The sequence below is a fragment of the Temnothorax longispinosus genome, chromosome 4 (assembly GCF_030848805.1).
Source record: "Temnothorax longispinosus isolate EJ_2023e chromosome 4, Tlon_JGU_v1, whole genome shotgun sequence".
Lineage (NCBI taxonomy): Eukaryota > Metazoa > Arthropoda > Insecta > Hymenoptera > Formicidae > Temnothorax > Temnothorax longispinosus.
This window is the reverse complement of record NC_092361.1, coordinates 16,365,277-16,387,677: the sequence shown is the minus strand read 5'-3', so window position 1 is coordinate 16,387,677 and position 22,401 is coordinate 16,365,277. Positions and strand designations below refer to the sequence as shown.

General features: G+C 39.3%; 3 protein-coding genes across 8 annotated transcripts; 1 reads left to right on the top strand and 2 right to left on the bottom strand.

Annotated features, from left to right (window-relative positions):
• Positions 1-156: 156 nt before the first annotated feature.
• LOC139812359 (cilia- and flagella-associated protein 36) lies at positions 157-3,861 on the bottom strand. Of its 2 annotated transcripts, none has more exons than XM_071777119.1 (6): positions 3,722-3,861; positions 2,259-2,606; positions 1,777-1,952; positions 1,312-1,502; positions 880-1,177; positions 157-741 (listed from the first exon to the last, which is right to left on the bottom strand). In XM_071777119.1, the coding sequence occupies exons 2-6, from the start codon at positions 2,365-2,367 to the stop codon at positions 487-489; spliced, it is 1,029 nt and encodes a 342-aa protein (XP_071633220.1). In that variant the 5' UTR covers positions 2,368-2,606; positions 3,722-3,861; the 3' UTR covers positions 157-486. The 2 variants fall into 2 exon arrangements, with proteins under 2 accessions (XP_071633220.1, XP_071633219.1); XM_071777118.1 differs by lacking the exon at positions 3,722-3,861 and adding an exon at positions 3,103-3,332.
• Ubc2 (ubiquitin conjugating enzyme 2) lies at positions 3,476-10,046 on the top strand. Of its 5 annotated transcripts, none has more exons than XM_071777129.1 (6): positions 3,476-3,602; positions 5,595-5,729; positions 5,847-5,897; positions 6,051-6,183; positions 6,792-6,939; positions 7,120-10,046. In XM_071777129.1, the coding sequence occupies exons 2-6, from the start codon at positions 5,599-5,601 to the stop codon at positions 7,215-7,217; spliced, it is 561 nt and encodes a 186-aa protein (XP_071633230.1). In that variant the 5' UTR covers positions 3,476-3,602; positions 5,595-5,598; the 3' UTR covers positions 7,218-10,046. The 5 variants fall into 5 exon arrangements, with proteins under 5 accessions (XP_071633230.1, XP_071633226.1, XP_071633228.1 ...); XM_071777125.1 differs by lacking the exon at positions 3,476-3,602 and adding an exon at positions 3,994-4,279; XM_071777127.1 differs by lacking the exon at positions 3,476-3,602 and adding an exon at positions 4,341-4,497.
• A 981-nt stretch (positions 10,047-11,027) lies between these two features.
• On the bottom strand, positions 11,028-19,245 carry LOC139812361 (CD63 antigen). The gene is made up of 6 exons (XM_071777122.1): positions 18,872-19,245; positions 14,814-15,002; positions 14,385-14,555; positions 13,977-14,198; positions 13,661-13,722; positions 11,028-11,914 (listed from the first exon to the last, which is right to left on the bottom strand). Exons 1-6 carry the CDS (start codon positions 18,932-18,934, stop codon positions 11,896-11,898), a joined length of 726 nt encoding a protein of 241 aa, XP_071633223.1. The 5' UTR covers positions 18,935-19,245; the 3' UTR covers positions 11,028-11,895.
• Between the last annotated feature and the right edge of the window lie 3,156 nt (positions 19,246-22,401).

Here is a 22,401-nt window from a genome sequence, read left to right as displayed (position 1 = left end):
CTTATTATTGAATATTTCATACTTATATAAACATATTCTTATATACTTCTATAGTAGTGAAAGAAAACATTCTTTAAAATGCAGTATATTATATTTCTTTTTTTATTAAACGTAGTTTTGCTTAAAAAATCAGACTTTTGATAAGATAAAACAGTATGGGTGGATACGTTTGCAGATATTAAATATGTTTTACTTTTCTATGGAAATGTTACTTAGGAATAAAAATATTCTTAAAACAAGACGTAAAAATATAAAAACAACTCGTAGACTTTCGCACATTTCTCGCAAACTATGTCTGATACACGATGTCTAAATATGATTTTGCACATACTACTTTTCTAGATATCACAATTATTTAGTCCTTTGTGTGAAGCACTTTACTGGAATTGCGAGTTTAAGACTTCTACAAATTAATTATGAGAAACCAATATATATTATATATACATATATATATATGTATATGTATATAATAATGCGTAATTAAAATTACTTGTGCACAACTTCAGCTTTCAGTCGGGCTGCAAGAGCCCTTCGTACTTGAAGTATTGAAGGATCTACAGCTTGCGCTGCTTCTAGTTCTTGCTGCCCTTTCATAGTGGCTTCAGCAATTACTCTAGCCGAGCTCGGTCGAGTTTTGTTCATTTCTAGCTGTTGGCTCCTAGCTTCCTTTTTCAAAGCTACGAGTTTGTCTCGCCTGGCTTTCAGATATTCTTGCCTCTTTTTAATATCTTCTGCATTCGTCTGCAATAATGCATAAGTGATACAATACATTTTTGTTTCCATACACATTGCAGATTGGAATCTTTTATTCGTGTTTATGGAAAATTATTTGTACGCGTATTGACATCGCATAACTGCAAATAAATCAGAAGTAAATACCTCTTCATCTTCATCAGATTTCTTTTTTGAAGTCGGTATTGGCTTGAGAGGCCCCATCTTCCTGAGTTGAAGTTTGTCTAACGGCTCTTCGTCAGCGGACACGGCGGCACACTCAACTTCTTCCGCTGACTCGTCGTCCGAAGTATTTCGAGAGACGTCTTTCGACTTTCTTAATGCTTCTTCCAATAACGCTCTTTCATTTTGATATTCGGCAGCTAAACGCTCGTGTTCAGCAATTAACGTTGTTTCTGAGGACATGCCTGGTTCCTCCTCACTCTGATCTTCCAGAACACGTTTGCTGTGCATACACATACGAAAAAAAATATATAATTCCTGTTTCTCCGACACAAAAATAATTGATTTTTAACGTTTTAATTCTTGTACAATGGTGGTTAGTGGTTAGTATATTAATATATTTATGATATAACGTACTGTATCAAATCTTCCATGACCAGTTCGTCGTCGAGGAAACCGTCCGTCTCGTACACGAGGGAGGCAGGTGTGAGACCGTATTTTTGTTCGATCATATTTAGCGCCTGCAGCTGGAGCTCCAGGTTCTTTTGTATCATCATCCTTTTGAATATCTCGTACTCATTCGCCGCCCATATTTGTTCGAATAGATTCTATCAAACACGTGGCAAAACGTATAAATTTTCAAAGAGAGAAAGACGGCAATTCAATTGTTAATAGAGGCAAATTGTACCGCGTGATTTTTACATCTTGACCATTTATTTTTACATAGATTAATCTCTTTAAGAAGTATTATATACAATGTCAATTTCCTTTTCTTTTATATATATATATGTTAAATACACGCAAATTTCTTTTTAATCTTATGAAACGAAACATAATTCGCCAGCATATGCGGGCGTACGTATGTGAGTGTAGTGGTCATACTTGTTGAAAATGTATCGGGATCTTTGTATCTCGGTTAACGGTGCACGCGTGCTCGAATTGTTCCGGTGTGATACCCATATCTTCCATAAAGCACCCGAGCAGCAAGTCGACCAAGTTTTTGTACTCCTGATATATTTTCCGATACTCTTCGCAGTCTTCGGTGTTGGCCTCGAAAACTACAACATGTTAGGAAAACTTTATATACTTATATATTTATGTTATTACGTATAAATGCGCCTAACACTCGGCAGAAAGTTTTCCAATTTCACAAAGGCTTCCGCTTTCATTGCAGAATAAATCTATGAATATATCCCAAAAGATATCGATAGAGACGAATGTGATTTCGTTACGGAGCTACACGCTATGCGAGATTTCTCGATCTTTCTTTTTCTTACTGCGTATTAAAGATTTAGTTGAAGAACTGACGAGCACTGTCGAGAGAAAATATAAAGAGAATATTTCCGACACGGGGCTGTACGAACCGAGGGACTTTTCCTCGATGAAAGTCAGCAGAGGTGAAGACCAAATGGGACCTTGCAGAAATCCAATCAAGGAATCGAACACCCAAGCGCTGTCATCCTTATCGTTCATTTCGCCCGGATTGTTTTTGAACGTCACCTTGTGAATTCGCTGCACACTTGCGTCGAGTGTCTCCTCCGCAATAGTACGTCTCCGACGTCGACACTTCTCTTTTAACTTAGCAAGTTGTAGTCATAGTTACGACGGACAAAACATGGGCCGTTGGAATTAGACTTGCGTCGGTATTATTCATCAGAATCGATGAGCGTGTCTTCCTTCGGTCTCAATTACAGGTAGATACCCGGAAATCACTGCAAAATATGCGGAGTACTTGAATATTTATCTCGGTGAATATATCGAATCCGAGCACTTGCCATCTCCGTTCGGATAGCAAGAAAGAAACGTTCCACCCGATTCGTTTATATCAAGATATATAAATGAAAAGATTCATTATAGTTTTTGCAAACTGCAAGGTCTGCAAGAAAAATTTTATATTATTTGCAAAATGCGAAACACTCATTGATTTATACGGTATTTTCAATTTTTGTGGTATACGGTATTTTTCATGTCTCCTGGAAAGAAAAGAATAAGATTAATCCAAATGATTTATTTGAAATTTGGAAAAATGGATCTACCACCTTTTGAGAATGTTTCTCGAGATTTTCTGTTATAGAGAAAAATGATACATAAGTGTAGCAATTTAAAATTTAAATTTAAATTTCTACGAAGAGAATTTGCACGAATTAAAGCGAGCAATTCTGCCGGTCGAATTAATCGCTAATTAAGTTAATCAAAAAGTTTAATTACTTTCGTGTTAGCGTTATTCGTTAACGACAGCAAAGATTCGTCAATTTCTTTTCAAAATTTCGCCGTGCCTCATTCGTCAATGCGCGCAGAAAATAACGTATGTACGCGACGCGCCGCGTCGCCGCGTGACACAAAAGTTTATATAAATAAAACAAATTGGTGGGAGCGAGGGGCGGGAGGAGGAGGAAGAAGAGAAAGGGAAGGGAATCGACGACTACGCGCTCTCCCGGCGCGCTAGAGAATTTTCTGGCCGGTCGCGGAGAATCCCCCCCTCCCCCCTGTGGCCCGTAGCCCCCGCGTGGCCCCCGTGGGTGCCGGTAGTGCCGGGCGCGCCGGGCGCCGGATCAGCGATCACAGCGCCCGCGAGAGAGCGCGTTGTCAGGCTTGCCAGCGTCCGCCGTCGCGGCGACAGAGTCAACATCCGGCGAGGCAGAGATGCGCACGTTTCGGCGCTCGCCGACGGGAGAAGGACGCCGCGATCGCGATTTCGGCACATGAAAGTGAGATGAATGGTCGCGGTACTCGCGATACGAGGACGTGGGCCTGAGAAGCGCTGGGCTTCCGGGACAGGACAATCCGCGAGGGCGATTCGAAATCCGTTGCCTCCGCCACCGCGAACCTTTCACGGCGTTGCCGCGTATACGCGACCGTCATCACCGCCGTCGCTGTCATCGTCGTCGTTGTCGTCCGCGTCGTCGATCCCGTCGACCGTCGGGCGGCCGCGCGGCAGAGCCGCGCCGATGCGCCGCGCGCTGCGCGTTCCTTCCTCGCGAGTGCTGCGTGCCGCTGTTGCATCGAGAGCGGCGCGATCTCGTCGTAGGGCGCGTTACTCGCGCGGGCTCCCCCGCGTACTCCCGCCCGACTCGAGGACAATAACGGAGCCGGACTAGCCGGAGCCGCTGCCGCCGCCTCCGGTCTCCGCCACCGCTGCTGCTGCCGCTGCCGCGTGCATCCCGCCCCCGATCCGCGCGGCTCCATTATCCCGGCGACACCGTCGCCGCGCCGAGGCGCCGCCGAGGGAACCGTCTCGCGGGTCTCGCATCTCTCAAGCGGCGGACCGGTCCTTCCCCGCCCTTCCCCCGCTGCCTCTCCCTCCCCTGCCGTCGGCGACCCGGCGAAGCTAGGCTTGCCGCGAGACGACAGCAAACACGGCGTGGACGCACCGGACGGACACGAGGTACATCGCACATCGGCGCGGCACCGCTCTTTTTTTCTCAGGCCTCCTCGGGCCCGCGACACTCGCGAGCGAATCGCGAGGGGAGGGGACAAAAAAGAACGAAGGAGAGGGTTAGGAAACGGCCAGAAGTGGGCACTGTGCGTGTGCGTGTGTCCTAAAAGGGACCCTGCTAGAAGACGGAGAGGGAAAGACGGCATGTAGACGACACGCCGGGGAATGTACGTCGTTCCCGAGACACCCGGCGTTCGCTGTCGAGCCGGAGCCGGAGCCGGAGTCCTCGCGCCTCTTGCCTGCCTGCGCGCGCGAGAGAGAGAGAGAAAGAGATAGGGAGAGAGAGAGAGAAAAACGCGTGCTCGTCCGTGTTCCGTGAAGGGAAATCAATTTTGGGCGCGTTGAACCCCCCCCCCCCTCGGGTTGCCCGACCGGAGGAGACAACAACGCGATGACGTTAGACGAGTCTCCGTCCCTTTCTTTTTCGGCCCATCCGAATCGTCACGTACGTCTCTCTCTCTCTTTCTCTCGGTCCGCACATTGTTCGCACGTCGTAGCTCCGACGTTTCTCCTCCGGCCTCCTCGGGCTAGACCGACGCCGTTTTAAAAGTACACCGACGCGCTGCGCTAGATTGTCCGCCGGAGAGCGACGGGACACTTATCCGGCGACGATCAAGTACGCGCGATGTTTATGTTTCTGCCCGCGCAGGCGGTGAGGGCTGGGTTGACGGTGAGGGGCGGAAAATCGTGTGTTTTATGTCGACCGAGAGTCTTTGTTGCACGACACGTCGCCACCCTGCCGAAAGCGTAACCGGGAGAGAAAGAGAGACAGACACGGACCGTTCCCGGAAGCGTTTGATTCACGGTGCATTTATCAATTTGTATATTCGCGTTTTCAGCCGCCTCGAAGAATCGCCGACTTCGAATTGTTAACTGTAATTTCGGTTTATTCCCGGCGAGAGCCGTTTGTGCTCCGCTCTATTTGTTTTGCACGTGTGACGTTATTTTCACGAAGAGAACGAGAGACTCGTTCTACCAGTGTCCCTTCTTTTTCTCCTGCGATGGATCTGCGTTTTAATGCATCGAACGCAGGAACATTCGTAGAGTCAATAATCGGTGTCTTTCTGTATAAAAACATCTCACCAAATACCGATCACGGTTAAACGGAGACGTAAACACGATGTGTACCCCATGTACTTTCATTCCTACGCTCCGAAATTATTTGTGCTTTTATAATACTTGTCCTTCTCTTATTTCCTACCATTAAATTAATAATTTGCAGAAGTTTATGCGTAATTAACAATACGTGTGTGCTTTGTCGCAGAGTCATGTCGTCAGGAGCAGGCTCTAGCGGAACTGGACGAGGACGTGGTTCCTCCTTGGCAGACAATAAACCAGACAGTAAAGAAGCTAAGCCAAATCCAAAGATGTCGAAAGCTTTAGGAACGTCCGCTAAGAGGTAATGCAATAGACTTGTTTCGCAATATGGTAATTACATGTATTTACATGTAGTTGAGTTAACAACGCAGATTAAAGTAATTTGTGGTCGCTAAATACTTTCAATATTTTTATCCAGGATACAAAAGGAATTGGCAGAAATTACGTTAGATCCACCTCCTAATTGCAGGTATGATATCAATTGCTGTCGGTTGTATTCCTTTTTGGAACAATATTTTGAAATTACAGCTACGCGATAATATGAATTATGAAACGGTTTATATACTTCATGAGAATGATAATGTAGATAATAGAATTAATTGTTGGTTAATTAATTTTACAGTGCAGGACCGAAAGGTGATAACTTGTATGAATGGGTTTCTACCATATTGGGTCCTCCGGGTTCGGTTTACGAGGGTGGTGTGTTTTTTCTTGATATACATTTCTCGCCAGAATATCCCTTTAAACCTCCTAAGGTAGGTTGATTTGATGGTTTCATTGATTTTATATTGCGTGCAGCAATACTCGCTCACACAGAATTATAACAACGTCAAAGTGAAGAAAATAGATAAAAAGTATTATTTGAAATATTGATATATCTTTCCATGTGAGACACTCTTGAAATATCTGTATGTTTTAAAATTTAAATGAATGATTGTTACATTAATATTTTCATTACACAATAAATAATTCAAATAAGTGGATCAATAACTGAAGACTTTCGATAATGAAATTACCAAGTAAAGTAAAAGATGGACTTTGAGAATATAATGCGATTAACAGTGCGTAAGTTAACGTTATAATAATGATCGCGATTTATAATTATGTATCTTCGTAGTAATTAAAGATCGTTATAACGTTAACTTACATTATTGTTAATCACATTGTATTCTTAAAGCTCCCCTTTTACTTGTTAATAAATAATTATCTGCAAAGATAATTATCTGGTAAATATTGCATTGATCCTTTGCATCTATAAAATTTTCTTATAAAGTTTACAGTCATTTTATTTAATTTAGCTAGATAGTGCGACATACACTTTATGCAACTCTTATATTTCCAACACAAATGTATTACTTTACAGGTTACATTCCGAACACGCATCTATCATTGCAATATAAATAGTCAAGGAGTTATCTGCTTGGACATATTAAAGGACAATTGGTCCCCTGCGTTGACAATTTCAAAAGTCTTATTGTCAATATGTTCCCTTTTAACAGACTGCAATCCAGGTAGGCGCACTATTCATGATAATTTATTTAAATTTGATGTATGATATGTACATTGTAAATATTTAATGTATCGGAATGTATCTTTCTCGTTCTTGGGATAACATTCTGTAAATACCGTATATTTTCTTTTATATAATTATTATAATTATTACGTGGATTTCACATAATTTTATCTTACAGCTGATCCACTGGTAGGTAGTATAGCCACGCAATACCTACAAAATAGAGAAGAACACGATCGCATAGCGCGGCTTTGGACCAAACGCTATGCTACATGAGCATATTCTTAATTTGTATTAAACTCCTATTAGTCTCATGCCAACTTATGATCATTGCCGCTCTCATACAACTTGTCTCATATGTAGCCTGTACACATCTTTATCTATGATCATGTTGGTCGGATAAACATAAAGTGAGCGAAGACCGTTTGAGATCAGCTCAAACATGATTGTGATGTGCTTTTATGTAGAGTATGTAATGTGCCTAAGACGGATGAATGTGCGTGTAAGTGTTTAAACAGTGTGCTAGGGCATAACGAGACAGAGGAGTTTTTTCACTTAAAAAGTTACAATGAGATAGTATTTAAATGAATTGTATTGTTCACAAACAATACCACCCACAATGCCGCTAATGTTTTTAGAATAGGAGATAACATGAACAATATTGGTAATCTAAACTGTAAGTAATTAATAGATCTATATGCGATAAAAACGTAAGTGTAGAGGCCCATTTTTCCATAATTAAACTCCCATATTTTTATATTGAATTGTCTTAAATTTAAATTATTATGTTCGCACATGTGACGCCTAACTCAAGATGTAAGGCTAACAGCATGGAACTATAATTTAGCTACTGCAAAACTACCGCATTCAATTTTGTGTTCATAATACAGTAATTGTAACGTTCTGCACGAGAGAAGCAGACGTCATGCTTGCGCTAGCAGACATAATTAAATTGTCTGGGCCCACCCGCAAAAATAAATATTGTAACTGTAAATAAATATTATTTACTGCATACTTAAATGCTGGTACATTCAAGAAATTTGTAATTCTGACCTGAATTTATATTCTGTCTAAACTACACGCGTAAATTGATGTTTTACCTAGTGATTGCACCAATAATCCTGGTTCACTAATTCTGGTTAGCAATTTTTTAGCCTTTTTTTTTTTTAAATAAATCGTAGCTTTAGTTTTTAACGTAGGAAAAGAAAATTAACGATTAAGCGCTAACCAATGTTGGTGCAATCCACCGCGTTCTTAAACTTTTCATATTTTATTGTATCTGAAGAGATACTTGCATATCGATTTCGTGGCATACTCGAAATTTAAAATCCGAGCATGCTTTCATTATCTTCAATGTGTCAGGTATACATGTAGGTCTCCTAAATAATTTCTCATAATTTTTTATATCATGTGACAATTAGACGAGCAAGGTGATTAAAATCACTTTGTACATATCTGTTCTAAAATATAGATAGTTGCTTAAAAATATCGGGTAGTGTGAGTGTAATTATAGTAATTAATTAAAGCAAAAAGAAAAGAAAGCGAAGGAGGAGAAGCTTGCTTAACGAACACTGATATTGTACAGTTTATTGTGTAAAGTAGACACTTTACATCCTTTTCGCCACGAAATTCGAGGAATGTAAATATTGCGTGAAATGCATGTGCAGAATATGCGAATCGCGTGAGTTCCTACTAATGACAAAAAATTGAATATTCTTGGACCTTAATTTAGTCGACGAACTTTGGCTTCTTATATTTTGTAAGCCAGTATAATGCAGTTTTTATCTTTATGAATTAAAAGATAGGTCTTAATCCCGTCTCGGGATTGTAAATAGATCATTATACATAAGGTAATACATGTACATGTCCGGGTGCATTTGAAAATTATCAGAATATTAACAAAACAATGGATCTCGCAGCTCTTTTAAAACCAATCTGAAAATTGAAGCGCATTAAAGTCTCTTTTAAAGAAAAAGTATGAAAAACAAGGATAAACCCATTGTGACATTTATGCCATACGGTTTTGATAATCTAAAATTATAATATGCCGCAATGTCCGTTGATCCATGAACACTTTTGTTTTTATTTGCGCATATAAAAGGTATTAATATCAAAAACAAAAAAGCAAATGTACGCAGGTCAGTCTTATATATTGGTAAACAATCTTTTAATTAATAATATAACGAATGAAATACAATTTATTATATGCTGGTCTCTTCGGTAGTTGTTATTGTTACCTTTCCTTATATTTTCTTAAAAATAATCGTTTTAACTATATTCTACGATTTAGTTTAAATTTAGATCAAATTTGTAAAGGTTCAGAAAAATGGGAAGGATTTTGATTGAAAACACTACTTGTTAGTGTCATTAAATTTATTAGTATACATAAAAGCTAGATGAATATGATGTGCTAAGGACATGTTGGCTCCTAAAATGCCGTAAATTAGTTATATTGTAATAACGAAATTACATTTGTATCACTTTAACGATACTGACTAATAATTTACGTTTATAATAAAAGTAACATAAGCAGCCAAAATAGAATTTAGTACAAAGTCATTTGTGTATACGTGTGTGTGTGTGTGTGTGTGTGTGTGCGTGTGTGTTTGTATGTGTGTGTGTATGTGTATATATATATAATATATATAATATGTATATATTGTATGTAAAATACCAATGTTAGTTAATACTGATTACAATAATCTTCGTCAGTCTTTTGCGTTGCCTGGTACAATTAATACATACAGAGTCTAAAATTTTCAATTAAAATCTCTGACAAAACAGATGATTTTATATAATCAAAAGGAGCAAACGTTTTGGACAAGTGCTAGTTTCAAAGCTACATTACGCATGATTGATAGATTAATATCATTGAAATGCTTTCTAATCTCTATTAACTTATAACATAAACGTTACTATGTTAGGCACACTTTAATATCTCATAGCTATTATTTCTATGTTCCTGCAATTATGGTTTATCCTACGGACGTTCATGTTTATTTCTGAGATCTTGTGCATTTGCCACTGTGTACGTGTGTCTGTGTGTGTGTGCCGATGATAAATTTAAATTATTTCAACATTATTGTAAAATAGTAAATATATCAATACTCTTTGTTCTTACATATAAATTATTTGCAATAAATACGTTATCCATTTTTTCAGACATATACACGTTCTAATAACGTTCGGTATATATGTCTAAAAGGAATGTTATAAATTTCCATGCATTTGTATACACAAGACTACAGAAACTTACATAATTCATTTTGAATCGTGGTACTTGAATTCGTGAAATCGACAAGACGCAGTGAAATTTCTAACTTTTTTCCCCTTTCATTTGTTACGTATAAATCTAAAAAGAATACTGTACATTTTCGGTGTACTTAAACGCACATAATGTTATTCAATGGCATCCAATTTTAAGTTGCATTTACAAAAAATGTTTCTCCTTTGAATGGAAGCAAATGAATAAGTAGTTTTATATTCATTCTCATTTAATTCCTTTTCCAATATTATATCGAAAGCTTTTTCTGAATACTGGAAAATGGAATCCTATGAATAAAGGTTCAAGAAAGGTTCTATTCATAGTTTTAATGTATCACATAATTGTTCTGAAGCATTTATTTCTTTTCAGAAATAACTTGTTACTCGGTAAAAAATAATGTTAATCCTTTTGCTTTGGTCCCAAATATGAATGAACTTAGCGCTAAACATGCACAAATGTTTTTGCCGCGATAGACTGTCAATAGCATTATAATACAATGAAGCGCAAGAGAATCAATATCAGAGTTCACTGGCATTACAAGTTAAATTATTGACAGAATAGAGCTAGCTTCCATTTGATACTCCATTTAAATCGAGCTAGATGTTAAGATGCGCTAATTTTTTGTTACATCATTGGTACAATAATGTACAGAATTTTTGTGTACATCTGATATTACATAATGACACTATATATACACGCATACGTATATATATTTCACGGGGCACCGTCGATTACGAATAAGAGTACACTGCCTTTTTTTTTTTGTTCGTAGAACACAGAAAATCATTATAAATTTAATACAAGATTACTACAACATCGTATATATTATAAGTATTAGAGACTGTATTTTTTTTGTCGAGAGAGAAATAGATGAGGAGGCATTAAAAACAGATGCCAAGACTGCATATACTCAAATATAATACATACTATTTTATGGTAATATTAAATTATCAGAACACAGGTTTGCTTTGCAATTAACCGTTACACAATTTGTCCATTCTGCACTCCGAGGAAGATTATGCAGAAATTCTTTTTTTGTCTTTCGTTTAAATCTGGCAAAAAACTAAGAGGAATGATGGCTACATTGAATGCTATTTCCTACAATGATACAGATTGTATATATAATTCGCAAAAGATTACCAAACTTCGTATAAACGTATCACATGAAAAAATAGAGCAGACGTTACATCATGGCACATAATTTAACAGGCACCTGTCATATGCGTGTGCCAAAATTAATCAACGTTCCGTTGGTAATTTCTGTAAACGGGATCGTATATATTTTCGACTAGTTGTTCTCTTTCCCTTTTGCTTTTATATTGCATGTGACATATATTTTTGGCAGATATTGGCAGTTAAATTTATAACAGGATATGTTAATATTCAATGCATATTGCTATTCCGTTTCTTTTTTTTTTATTTTATAAGAAAAAGCGAAATGAAGAGAGATGCTAGTTTGCATTCTCTTTAAAAGTATGTAATTTCACATGTTTTAATTACATACATATATACCAAAACATCGCTAACTTAAGGTATCGCTGTACATTAAATACTTGTGACATCATTCCTCTTTGAGTATATATTTGTAAGCACAATAAGAATGATTACGGTCGTAATGAATCTACAAGTATTTATTAATCAATGTATGATGAACAATATTATGAAAAATGCCTCCTAATTGATGGCAGATCAGTGTGCTGTGGTTTCGCTGTAAGTAAAAATATTAAATCACTAGGTATGAACATAAAATATTAGAAAAAAAACATCTAGTTTTACGGCATATTAAGCAATATAATTTTGTATATATATAGTACAAACAACGAAAAACAAAAGATAACACTTCACAGTTTCTGTGTGAATTACTATTAAAATGTATATTTCAATAACAAGTATTATTGCCAACACTGGACTTGAAACGACACTTTATAATATCAAGTTGAAGCAATTCTATTGCTATTTAACTGAGTCATCTTGTTGAAATAATTTTGTTATGAATCACGCTTTACTATATTTTTCATATATAACATGAACAACTATTACGTTTCATCTATTTCTATACACTTATACATCTCGTAAGACATTTTTCATGATTGTAACACTATGTAAACTTTACATTGTGGTAAACAATAAAATATCTTAATGTTAGGTATATAGTGTGTTTCTTGTTTATATTAAACGCACAGCACGCGCACGGCAACATATACGTGATAGTTAACATGCAATTGCAAATTGAGGCTAACACTTCTTTTTGTGTCTTTCAATTAATATTAAATACCGAAATTTTTCATTAATCTGAAGAGTATCATTTAGTTACAAAGTAAAAGTAAATACCAAAAGAAAAAAACAAATTGCGCATTGACACATATTACTTTCAATCACAGTTTCTTTGCAGTTCACAAATATAGTATATCCTATTAACTGGTTAAAGTATAATTTTCTCTTTGAGTGGATTATATAACATGCAATAAAGGAAATGCCCTTTATCATACACCATTGGGTTAATGCTGAGAAGATATTCATGTCTCTTAGTACTTCATTTTGCATCTTGAGCTATTTAAATTACTTGCTTTTCTCACATCATAAATCTTATTTGTTAAACACATAATAATAATATATAAATATAATTGCAAAAATTCATACATTTAGTATTTACGATTACTTATTTGTGTGCTGTGTGTATTTTCTGGAAACATACTTGAATATACTCTCATAATAGTATATATCGATTCGAAAGCAAAATGAAGTCTTAAGAGATATGAATGCTCTTAAAACTTGAAGATGATACTGCTGAATATTATAGCAGAGCCTCGACAACAATATCAATATGCACTACATCATGCGAAATATTATGAAGCAAAAATATAGAGAAACGACAAAAATACACTTTTGCTAATAAGCTAAACAATTATTCACGTGAAGCAGACATTAAACAAAAAGAAGCTTTTAGCGCATTTTATAGTGATTTATATTTTATATAACTTTGTTATCGATGTATGGTTATCGTGGCTCAACTATAACAGTATCACAATGACACTGAATAAATTAGATATACATTTATAAAAAAATGTATGATCTCCGAGAGTAACAGATACTCTGTTATTATTAATATACAAAGTTGTTCGAGAGCCTATTGTAAAAACATACAAAACATACGTGTGTGATATTTTATGCCTGATAGATAAGGCCCAGGTACCAAAATAGCAGTGATATTCTTTGGAGATCTTTAAATCGTTTTTGACCTATCACGCACTCTTTGACGAAAAATAATTATAACGGCATCTTTGCAATGTGTTAAGAATAGAAGCAATAAAAGAAAGAAATTTTTTTTATAATTGTGCATGGTTAATGGTAACGAAATAAGGGAAAAAAATAGTGACAGCTTGTGTAATAGATCAGGTTTTATACAAGTGCATTTTAGGCTTGTTGCAATGAAAATTTGTGTCTATCAGCTTACACAGTCTCATACTCGCGGCGAATTGAGCGAGCCAGACAGCACGCAAAGACTACTCCAATCAACTGAAAAAAAAGAGAAGAATGTATTGTTTTACAATTTTTCCGGATAGCTAAGCTTTATCCTTTATTCGTTACTGTTACTAACTAGTATGTACATCGGAATATTATGTATTTAATGTTATTTATAGAAATAACATTGTAATAAATTTTTTTTCTCTTTTATCAATAAATACGATAGTTGCTCGAATCTCTAAATCACAAGTATTTTAATACAGCTTCAATATAATGTAAAAATGACAGTTTGAATTAGAACTTACTTGTATGAGGGCTACCCCTATGCCCACGCCTCCCAGGATCAAAGCGTTATTTTCTATAGCATATTTCAGTTTCAACATGCAGCCGTCACCGTACACGTGAATCGAATTCAAATCGCATCGGCTCTGAGCAGGAAACTCTTTGCAGCAGGAATCAGGAACGGTATTATCACGGAAACCAATACGGGGCCAGTCTGCAGGGCTATTCATACCGCAGCATTGTAACTATAATCATATTTTAATTTTCAGGTAAATATAAATTCTATTAACGGCTTACAATTAAGTTATCTAGCTAGTGAGGACTTTCTTTTTACGCAATAATATAAAAAATATTCTTTTTTACAACAATGAATAAAGATCTAAATGTATGGTTGTAATGGCATCTATGTACAAATCATTTAGTGAACTCACATCATGCTGCATGATGTCCCATGAACGACGAATATCCGGATTAATCTCATACTGTCGCAAAGTACCGTTCAGACGGTTTTCTAACATATTAGCAACTTCTCCTCTCATCATGTAACCTGTGATTCCGGCGCCCAATTCCAGAGCAAATATCATCAGCAGCAGGACCGAGAACTATGATAGATCAAAATTAATGCACAGGTATAATATACAGGAATAATATACAGGACATATTGTGTCCTTAGCAAATTCTTGTACAAAATACAGGCTTTTCGATTCAATTATACTTTAAAAAAATTTTTTTGCTACGTCATATATAATAATAAAAGATATTTATTAAAGAGATAAGACAAAATCTCACGTTATTGTTATGGGAAAAAGAGGTAAATTTAATTAATATAGTTATTTATAATAATCTTTTCAAAACCATACCGTTATTATCATGCAATGATTCTCCTTTACAGCTCCGCAGCATCCAAAGAATGATACAAGGAAGACTACGATACCGACTATTATCATTAAGAGCGGGGCTGCAAAGAACCAAGTATCCAGAAAGTTGCTGTACCCGCTGTAAACAACCATAATCACTCCGCCCACCGAAATAAATACGATGCCGGTGATCTGAAATAATACATAAAATATTTTTACCGTTAGTCTTTTTATTATTTTATTTATAATTAATTATGTATTCATATTATCTTGTATGATAAATATTCATTTAGCTATTATTCCAAAGTTATTTGTTATGCATTATTACAAGTAGTTCTATATTTTTATGATTTCGCGTTTTATCAAAAATTATGATATTCTCTTCAAATAAAAACTTACAATTTGCATTTATATATATGATTTTTAAATCGGAGAAAGGAAAAATTAGCGGAATAACTAATTTTTAAAAAGTTACGAAAAACATGCTTTATTTTTTATTCCAGTTTCTTATACGTGCATTACGAATTTAAATTGTATCTTTTTTTTGGCGTGCTAGATTAGCGCTTACTTTCACAAAACGCGCTTCCATGAAGTGAAATCTTTAATTAGAATTATTACATTGTTACAACACCGACGATACGATATTTGAGAAACATATACCTGCCCATATTATTTCGTAAATACATAATTAACGAAAACTTTAGTGCGCTCGTTAAACTTGGTATTGCTAGAAAAACATTTTTCTGCTTCCTGCAATGTTCAGAGATGAGGAGCGACCGACACTTGGAGTTATTAGGACAGACATTCAATACTTTTCTTCCGTGCTAACAGCTCTAAGTGGAAAGCATGATCGCGTAAGAGCCGCATTGTTTGCCAACGGGAAGCGCATAAAACTGTTATAATTACGCCGAGTCACTTTCAGCGCGAGATATAACCGCGCGAGAACGACTCTCGCGGGTAGATTACGAAAGCGGCGGCTTTACCGAGAAACTCCTAGCATAAGAAATTCATTGTTGTATGATAATTGAAAGGTAACATTTACAACTTTGTCGTCAACTTTGTGTCGAGAAAACCGCCGAGGAAAAAGCGCGGTCGACCAGCACAATCAGGAGTATCAACAATAACACTCCGTGCAAAAGTTTTTGGCGTAGGAGAGACCGGTTTGCATAAGCCGGGCCTTCTAAGTTTGATGATTCTTCATCACGTTACAGATAAGATGACACCTACGTGCGCGGAAAAGGACATCGTGTCGAGCTCGTTTATCATTTAATTATATTCCGAGCTGTTGACACAAACCCAGGGGCGTAACTTTCCGGAAATTCCGGAGCGCTTTCTCGCGTCGTTGCAGAAGAGATCGGGCTCTACCGAAGCCCAAGAGAAATTGGTCGGCCGGGTCGGCGGCGCCCGTTACCGTTGCTAGATCTGTCTAAATAAAGACATCTCTCCAACGCACGGCTGCCGACGTTCTACGCGGCCGAGGGGAGAAAGAAAAAAGGCACGCGCATGCGAGAGAGAGAGAGACCGCCAGACATCGCGTCGTAGGAAGGCTACGTCGCTCCGTCGCCGTCCCGACGAAGATTATAGACCTCTCTCCCTTGCCTATGTGGTTACCTACGTGTCTTTCACCTACGGCTCACCTACGTTCGCTTACACGCGGCCCGTAGTAGGCCTTCGAAGCAGCGAAACCGAACCCGACCGACGAGACCGGTCGATTCGCTCGCCCTCGAACGACGCCTGGACGGACAGCCCGTCGGAGACCCGTACGCCGTAGTACGCTAACAGGTGACTCTACCACGGCGAACTTTATGTATGAATCTATTGAAAAGTTTCAGCAACGAGGACGCGCCCAACGCGTGACGATCCATACGATCTGGGCTGTCCTAGAAAGCGAATTGTAGAACGCGACCCCGCGTATACACGCCGTCTCCCCTGTGAAAGATTTAAAGTCTAGCCCCGTCTTCGTAAAAGGATGTCGTTGAAAGAGAGCCGCTCTCGTAAATTAATTCCTTCGTCATTCAGCTCGGGTGTCGGATTCTACCTGGAGTTAGAAATTCCATAGGGTCTGAGGATGTCGAATGCATATATATGTTCGATGAAAAGGTGAGGAACGCGGCGCGGCGTCCCCTCGCTAGAAGAGGATACCGAAATTGGATTATCGCGGGGAACAAAGCCACGGCCGTCGGAGCTCTCCGTACTTCCTCCGGCACGCTCCGTGTATAAACTGTGGTGGTCGCTGCGCTGGCATTTCACGCTGGACGGATCATTAAGCGTTACAATAAGGGACGCGCGACAGACACCCCGCCCTGCCGTCCTTTGCCTGGGTTGTTTTTGTGTCCTAGATCCTTCCGACCGTCCGTCCGCACGGGCGACGACGGTGCTTTATGCGCGCGGAGTCTCTCCTGGGACTTAACCGCGATGGCTTTCGGTAGTTCTGTATCGGCGCCCAGGTGTCTTTAAATAAACTCTTCCGTCTTCCGTCAACGTGATTAACACCTTCCCTTTGTCACAATCATCACGAGGGTGATAAAAACCGGTCCTAATCCGAGTGAATTTTATGTATCACGTTTGCCGGTATCCGATATCTCTCTTTCAGTTGAACAATCGCTATTTTTCTTCCTTTCTTTGTATTCCTGCGGAAGATAACTCTGGCTATACATTAATGCCGTTAGATGAAAGAAAGTTGATTGGATAAAAATATTATTAGATAAAGAACGATACTTCGTTAGATAGATTCAATTGCGCCGTATCTGGAATTTCGGCCTTGAATTTTTTACGCGATTTTACACATATTACAAGTTTTATACGTAATGGTGTCGCGCGCGCGCGCTCGCGTCCACACGCACACACACACACACGACTATGTTGAACGAGTGAACTCTAGATTACGTTAAACGTGAAAGGAGGGTGGGGGCGGGGTATCGATCGCTTCATCCATAACGCTTACGCTCCCGAGGTTCTGGAGCATAAGCACACCACGAAGTTTCCCTCGAAATGAATACCCTCCGTATTTACATCATTTATTCAGAAACGCGCTACACGGTTTCGGTCACGCCATGCAATATCGATTCGATTTGTTATTGTCATTAGATTGTCGAGACATTGGACGGAGTATACGCGCGTCTCTCAATATTGGTAGAGAATTTTTCTAAAAACCTAACGGAATGACGGATAGAAAGGATCCCGAGAGGAGAGTCGCGAGAGCCTTCTCGCCATCGAGCCGTGCGTAATATCGATCCAATACGCCCCAAGATTGCCTCGTGTCGACGTAACCGTAAGAAACGCGCGCGACACGCGTTAACAATAAAATCGACGACCATCTATAGCATTCGGATATTACATCCGATAACAAAATAATCTGAGAATCTGCCGTGTCGGTCGCTCGAATCCACAATCGAAGTAAAGAACGGGGCAAACACGTTGAAAATAGTTGCTTTCCATTTACATCAACTCAGATAATTCTTACTTGTGATGTCATTCTGTCTTTATTATTCATTAATTGCCAAAAAGGATAGAACGACGTCACAAGTGAAAATTATCTGAGTTTTGATGTAAATGGAAAGCACCTAAATATCGTCAAATTCGTGGAGACGCGGAGAGACCAACCCCGTCGTCATCGTCAACCCGAGTTATCCCGACATCAATTAAGTCGGGCGCGTCTTCGAGAAAACGCGACTCGCAACAGAAGTTACTCTACGTCCCGTATAATTCGTACGGGAAGCGGCCGCGCGGCGCCGGATGATTCATCGTTCGGTAGCACGCGAACGCGAACGGCGGGCAGCAGCCGGTTCGGCGACGTGACGCCGAACTTTGATGTCGGGCAGGCGAAGCGTGTCGAGATTGGCGGCGATCCCCAGATGCTCCGCTCCGGAGGCCTGACCGATATACAACAAAGCGCCCGCGCCCGCCCAGCGCGCGACGCCAGGCGACGCGACGCCGAGAATAGCGGAACGGCGAGCGTCCGCGCGTCGGTGTTAATATATCGTTCTCCTTTTTCGCGTCCCGGAGAGTCCCAATCGTGGCCTGTGCACCGTTAGAGCCGTCTCTCCGCGGCCGTTACTCACCGCGAATATCAGGTTGAAGAGGAACAGCAGGTACTTGACGCAAGTCATGCCGCCGGACACCATTTTCGACACTCTCACTAATATGTACCGACGAGATTCGTGAATTCACTGATTCCGCGACGTTTGCACGCGCGAGAGAGAGAAATAGGAATTTATACGCTGCTTCTCGCTGCCGCACGAGGAAGTGGAAAATATGCTGGCGCCTTGCCCGTTTTCCGTTCTTGTCTTCGTCTGCGACTCGCCTGACTCGCCTCCCTTCTCTCTCTTTCTCTTTCTCTCTTTCGCCTCTCCTCCGTACGTCAACGACCCGAACTGCACGGGACCGGGATGCTCGCGCGTCGACTGTTCGCCGTCAAATGCACCGGACAATGTATTTTTGTTGTTGCGCGGTATACACTCGCGATGCGCGCGCAACCGCCCCGCCAGGGCCGTAACCTTTCCCGGGACGAGGCGCGGTGACTGCTTTGTGTTTGGGATGAGTTAATTGATATGAGGAGAATTCGCAAGAAAAGGCAATTGAAATAGAATCTCCATAATTTTAACGTTTTATTTTATTATAAAATTTTTTAATTTGTGATTATAATCTTATTTACATATAATTATAATTTAATTTATAGTTATAATTAATTTATAATTTTATTATAAAAAACTGAATTATCACTTATTGACCTGCTAAGTGCTAAGCTAATGTATGCGCACATCGCGCGTGTTTCTTTTTATATCTACTCTGTTAAAGCCAATCGTAGCGGAACGTAGCCGGGCATTATTTAACAGCGATGGCTGGCTTTTGGAATTTTAATAAAATAAAGCCACGAAGGAGTTTACGCTCCTAGCATCTATTGTTACAATTGATGCTATAATAAGCGCTACATGTAGGCGTTTATTATCATAGTCAAGAATCCTCTGGGCGTATATTTCACTCCATCTCGATCTCCTTGCCTCCACCCACTTATATAACAAAGGTAAACTTGTCTCGGTTTCTCGTGATTATTATTCATCTCTCGTGGCGTGTGAGAGCGTTCGTCCGTCACGTTCGCTCATCGATGATCGATGGCCGCGCGGCGCGAACGTGTCGCGTCGCCCGAATGCTATACGACCCTGTGCGTGCACACCTCCACATCCAACGCAACGCAACGCGACGCAACGCAACGCAAGGCGACACGACCGCGACACGACGACGACGCTGCACTTCGGGTGGCGGATGGTGTCATGGCGAGCCTATATGCCGCGATCGACGATTCGGCCCGCACAAACCGCGTACTCGCATTACGCGTGTGCAATCCCTCTCCGTCCTCGATTCCCGGCAGGACGGAGGACTAAATCGAATCTCGGTCGAACGCGAATAACAAAATTTGCACGCAGTCGCACCTGAAACTCATCGTGTCTTTCCAGTCTTCCGTCACGACTCGACTGTACATCCTTTTCATTTTCGGCCCTGCAACTAGCCTGCTATCCGTTCTCCTTTTTATGAATGTCCAGAGTTTTTAAAAATTCCTGAATATTTTGCTTTTTATATTTAATCACAGTTTGTAAGTTACAAATTGTAACATTAGTGTGCAGTTTAAGATGATAATTTGAGGTATACGATTTTATGGTTGCTGTCAAAGATTATTTATCAAAGTCTCGATTAAAATGTTTACCTATCTAGATTTTAAGACTGATTTATGTTGTTAATGTGTAAAAGTAAAACCATGAGAAAAAACTTTTTTTTTTGCTAATTTGGTTCTTTAATATATTTGTTATTTTATTGATATTTTCTAAATACCACTGACGATAGCACATACAGTAAAGTAGATAGGTACTTAATAATAAAACTTCTTTTAAATTAAAAACATGTTTACTTTATTCATTTTATTCTACGTACTACTAAAAAGAGATGTAAAATAATTATTTGTTTATCATTACAACTTATTTGCTAACTTATTCGCGTTTTTATATGTGTCCGGGGCTGCAAGCGAAATGTCCGGGCCTATAAATTCTAGTTTTGAAAATTTTATATGGTAACTCCACCTGCACCGCAAACAACATCCGACTTCTGCGTTGATCGGAGACGACGATACTGGGTGTGTCCCGAAATGTACCGGCAGCATTGAAAATCTACTGGCATACGCGATGTGAACTATAGATTTTCAGTATTGTAATATTCAATAATTTCAATGCTGTCAGTACTTTCAGCTGTGCGACAGGGCTAACTTCCGGTTCTGACTTCTCGTTATTCGGATACGGTGATCCGACGCCAATATTGGGTGTGTCCCGAAATGTACCGACAGTACTGAAAATCTATAGTGTACGCAACGTGAACTATAGATTTTCGATACTTTACAGTACGTTCAGTTTCGGAACGCAGCAATTGAGTTTACATCGACCGACGAAGGAGTCTGAAATTGGTCATACAGCAGGCCCGAAGATTGCGAGGTAGAAGTGTCCGCGAATCTCAAAACGTTAAAATTTGTAAAATAATTATGTTCAATAGTTGAATCGTACAGGATGGCAATTGGGAAATTCCTGAAACTAAAATAGCTGTTATTTTATAATAAATGGTCAGAATGAAATGAATTAAACACTACACTGTTCAGAAAAGATCTGTCATTTTTATTAGAACATGAGAAGAGGATATACGTCAATTTGCAGGATATATCAACTTGCAGGAATAAATATTATAGAAAGAGGATCAAAATGTAATAAATAATTCGACCGGTTTCATGGTGTAGCGACGTATGTTTCCAAAATGACATTATCTGCAATAATTGACACGCTTTTAAAACTATATGTAATACATTTTCCAACGTTAATAAATGTAAATTATAGCATTAATAACTTTTGAAGAATTCCAGAAAAATCCCTTTCATAGAAATGGTCAAGATCCTCGGAACACATCGCTAAGTTTCTGGCCGAGTTTCTGGCTTCTCTACAGTGTTTATTATTTTTACATATTCACAAATGTAATGTACACTTCTTTGCATGTACATGCTGAAAAAAAATGACAGATTTCTTTTACAGCGTAGTGTTTAAAACTCATTTCGTTCTATCCATTCGTTACAAAATAACAGCTATTTAGCTTTCAGCATCAGCAACTTCCCGATTGTCACCTCGTCGTACTGATTTCAAACAACGCTGCAATTTCTATCGCAACACCGACATTACTGCACATTACTGTAAAAAAAGAAAGTAATCATAAACATTTCTCCGTTCTTCGACATGGATAGCATTCGCGAGTGACCGTCGTCGCACGACGGAGTTCACCTCGAAATCGTTCCGTTCGATATTGTTTGGTCGAAGTCGCCCGGAACGCGGAGAGGAACGAGCGCGGTGTCAGCACGAAAAGAGAGGTAGTGCAACGAACGGAGACTCTCGCGACGCCCACGTCGTGAATTACGATGTTGATATGCCTCAATACCGTTCTCTCTGTCGGTGTCTATTAATATACACACGCGAGGGTTTCTTCAGGTCTACGACTCCGACGGGGAGCGTAATGCGAGAGAGGACTGTTCTCCGACAGAATAAGAGAATAGACCTCATCTCGGTGAAAT

What these genes read in the sequence shown, in the direction of transcription:
- LOC139812361 (XM_071777122.1), bottom strand. Translation starts at nt 18,934, where the DNA reads ATGGTGTCCGGCGGCATGACTTGCGTCAAGTACCTGCTGTTCCTCTTC. An exon ending in GGGACATCATGCAGCATGAT is followed by an intron (nt 14,199 to 14,384) that starts GTGAGTTCACTA and finishes ATATGATTATAG; the next exon opens with TTACAATGCTGCGGTATGAA. An exon ending in TAGGGGTAGCCCTCATACAA is followed by an intron (nt 13,723 to 13,976) that starts GTAAGTTCTAAT and finishes CTTTTTTTTCAG; the next exon opens with TTGATTGGAGTAGTCTTTGC.
- LOC139812359 (XM_071777119.1), bottom strand. Translation starts at nt 2,367, where the DNA reads ATGAACGATAAGGATGACAGCGCTTGGGTGTTCGATTCCTTGATTGGA. An exon ending in TCCCGATACATTTTCAACAA is followed by an intron (nt 1,503 to 1,776) that starts GTATGACCACTA and finishes CGTGTTTGATAG; the next exon opens with AATCTATTCGAACAAATATG. An exon ending in GTCATGGAAGATTTGATACA is followed by an intron (nt 1,178 to 1,311) that starts GTACGTTATATC and finishes GTGTATGCACAG; the next exon opens with CAAACGTGTTCTGGAAGATC.
- Ubc2 (XM_071777129.1), top strand. Translation starts at nt 5,599, where the DNA reads ATGTCGTCAGGAGCAGGCTCTAGCGGAACTGGACGAGGACGTGGTTCC. An exon ending in TTAGGAACGTCCGCTAAGAG is followed by an intron (nt 5,730 to 5,846) that starts GTAATGCAATAG and finishes ATTTTTATCCAG; the next exon opens with GATACAAAAGGAATTGGCAG. An exon ending in ATCCCTTTAAACCTCCTAAG is followed by an intron (nt 6,184 to 6,791) that starts GTAGGTTGATTT and finishes ATTACTTTACAG; the next exon opens with GTTACATTCCGAACACGCAT.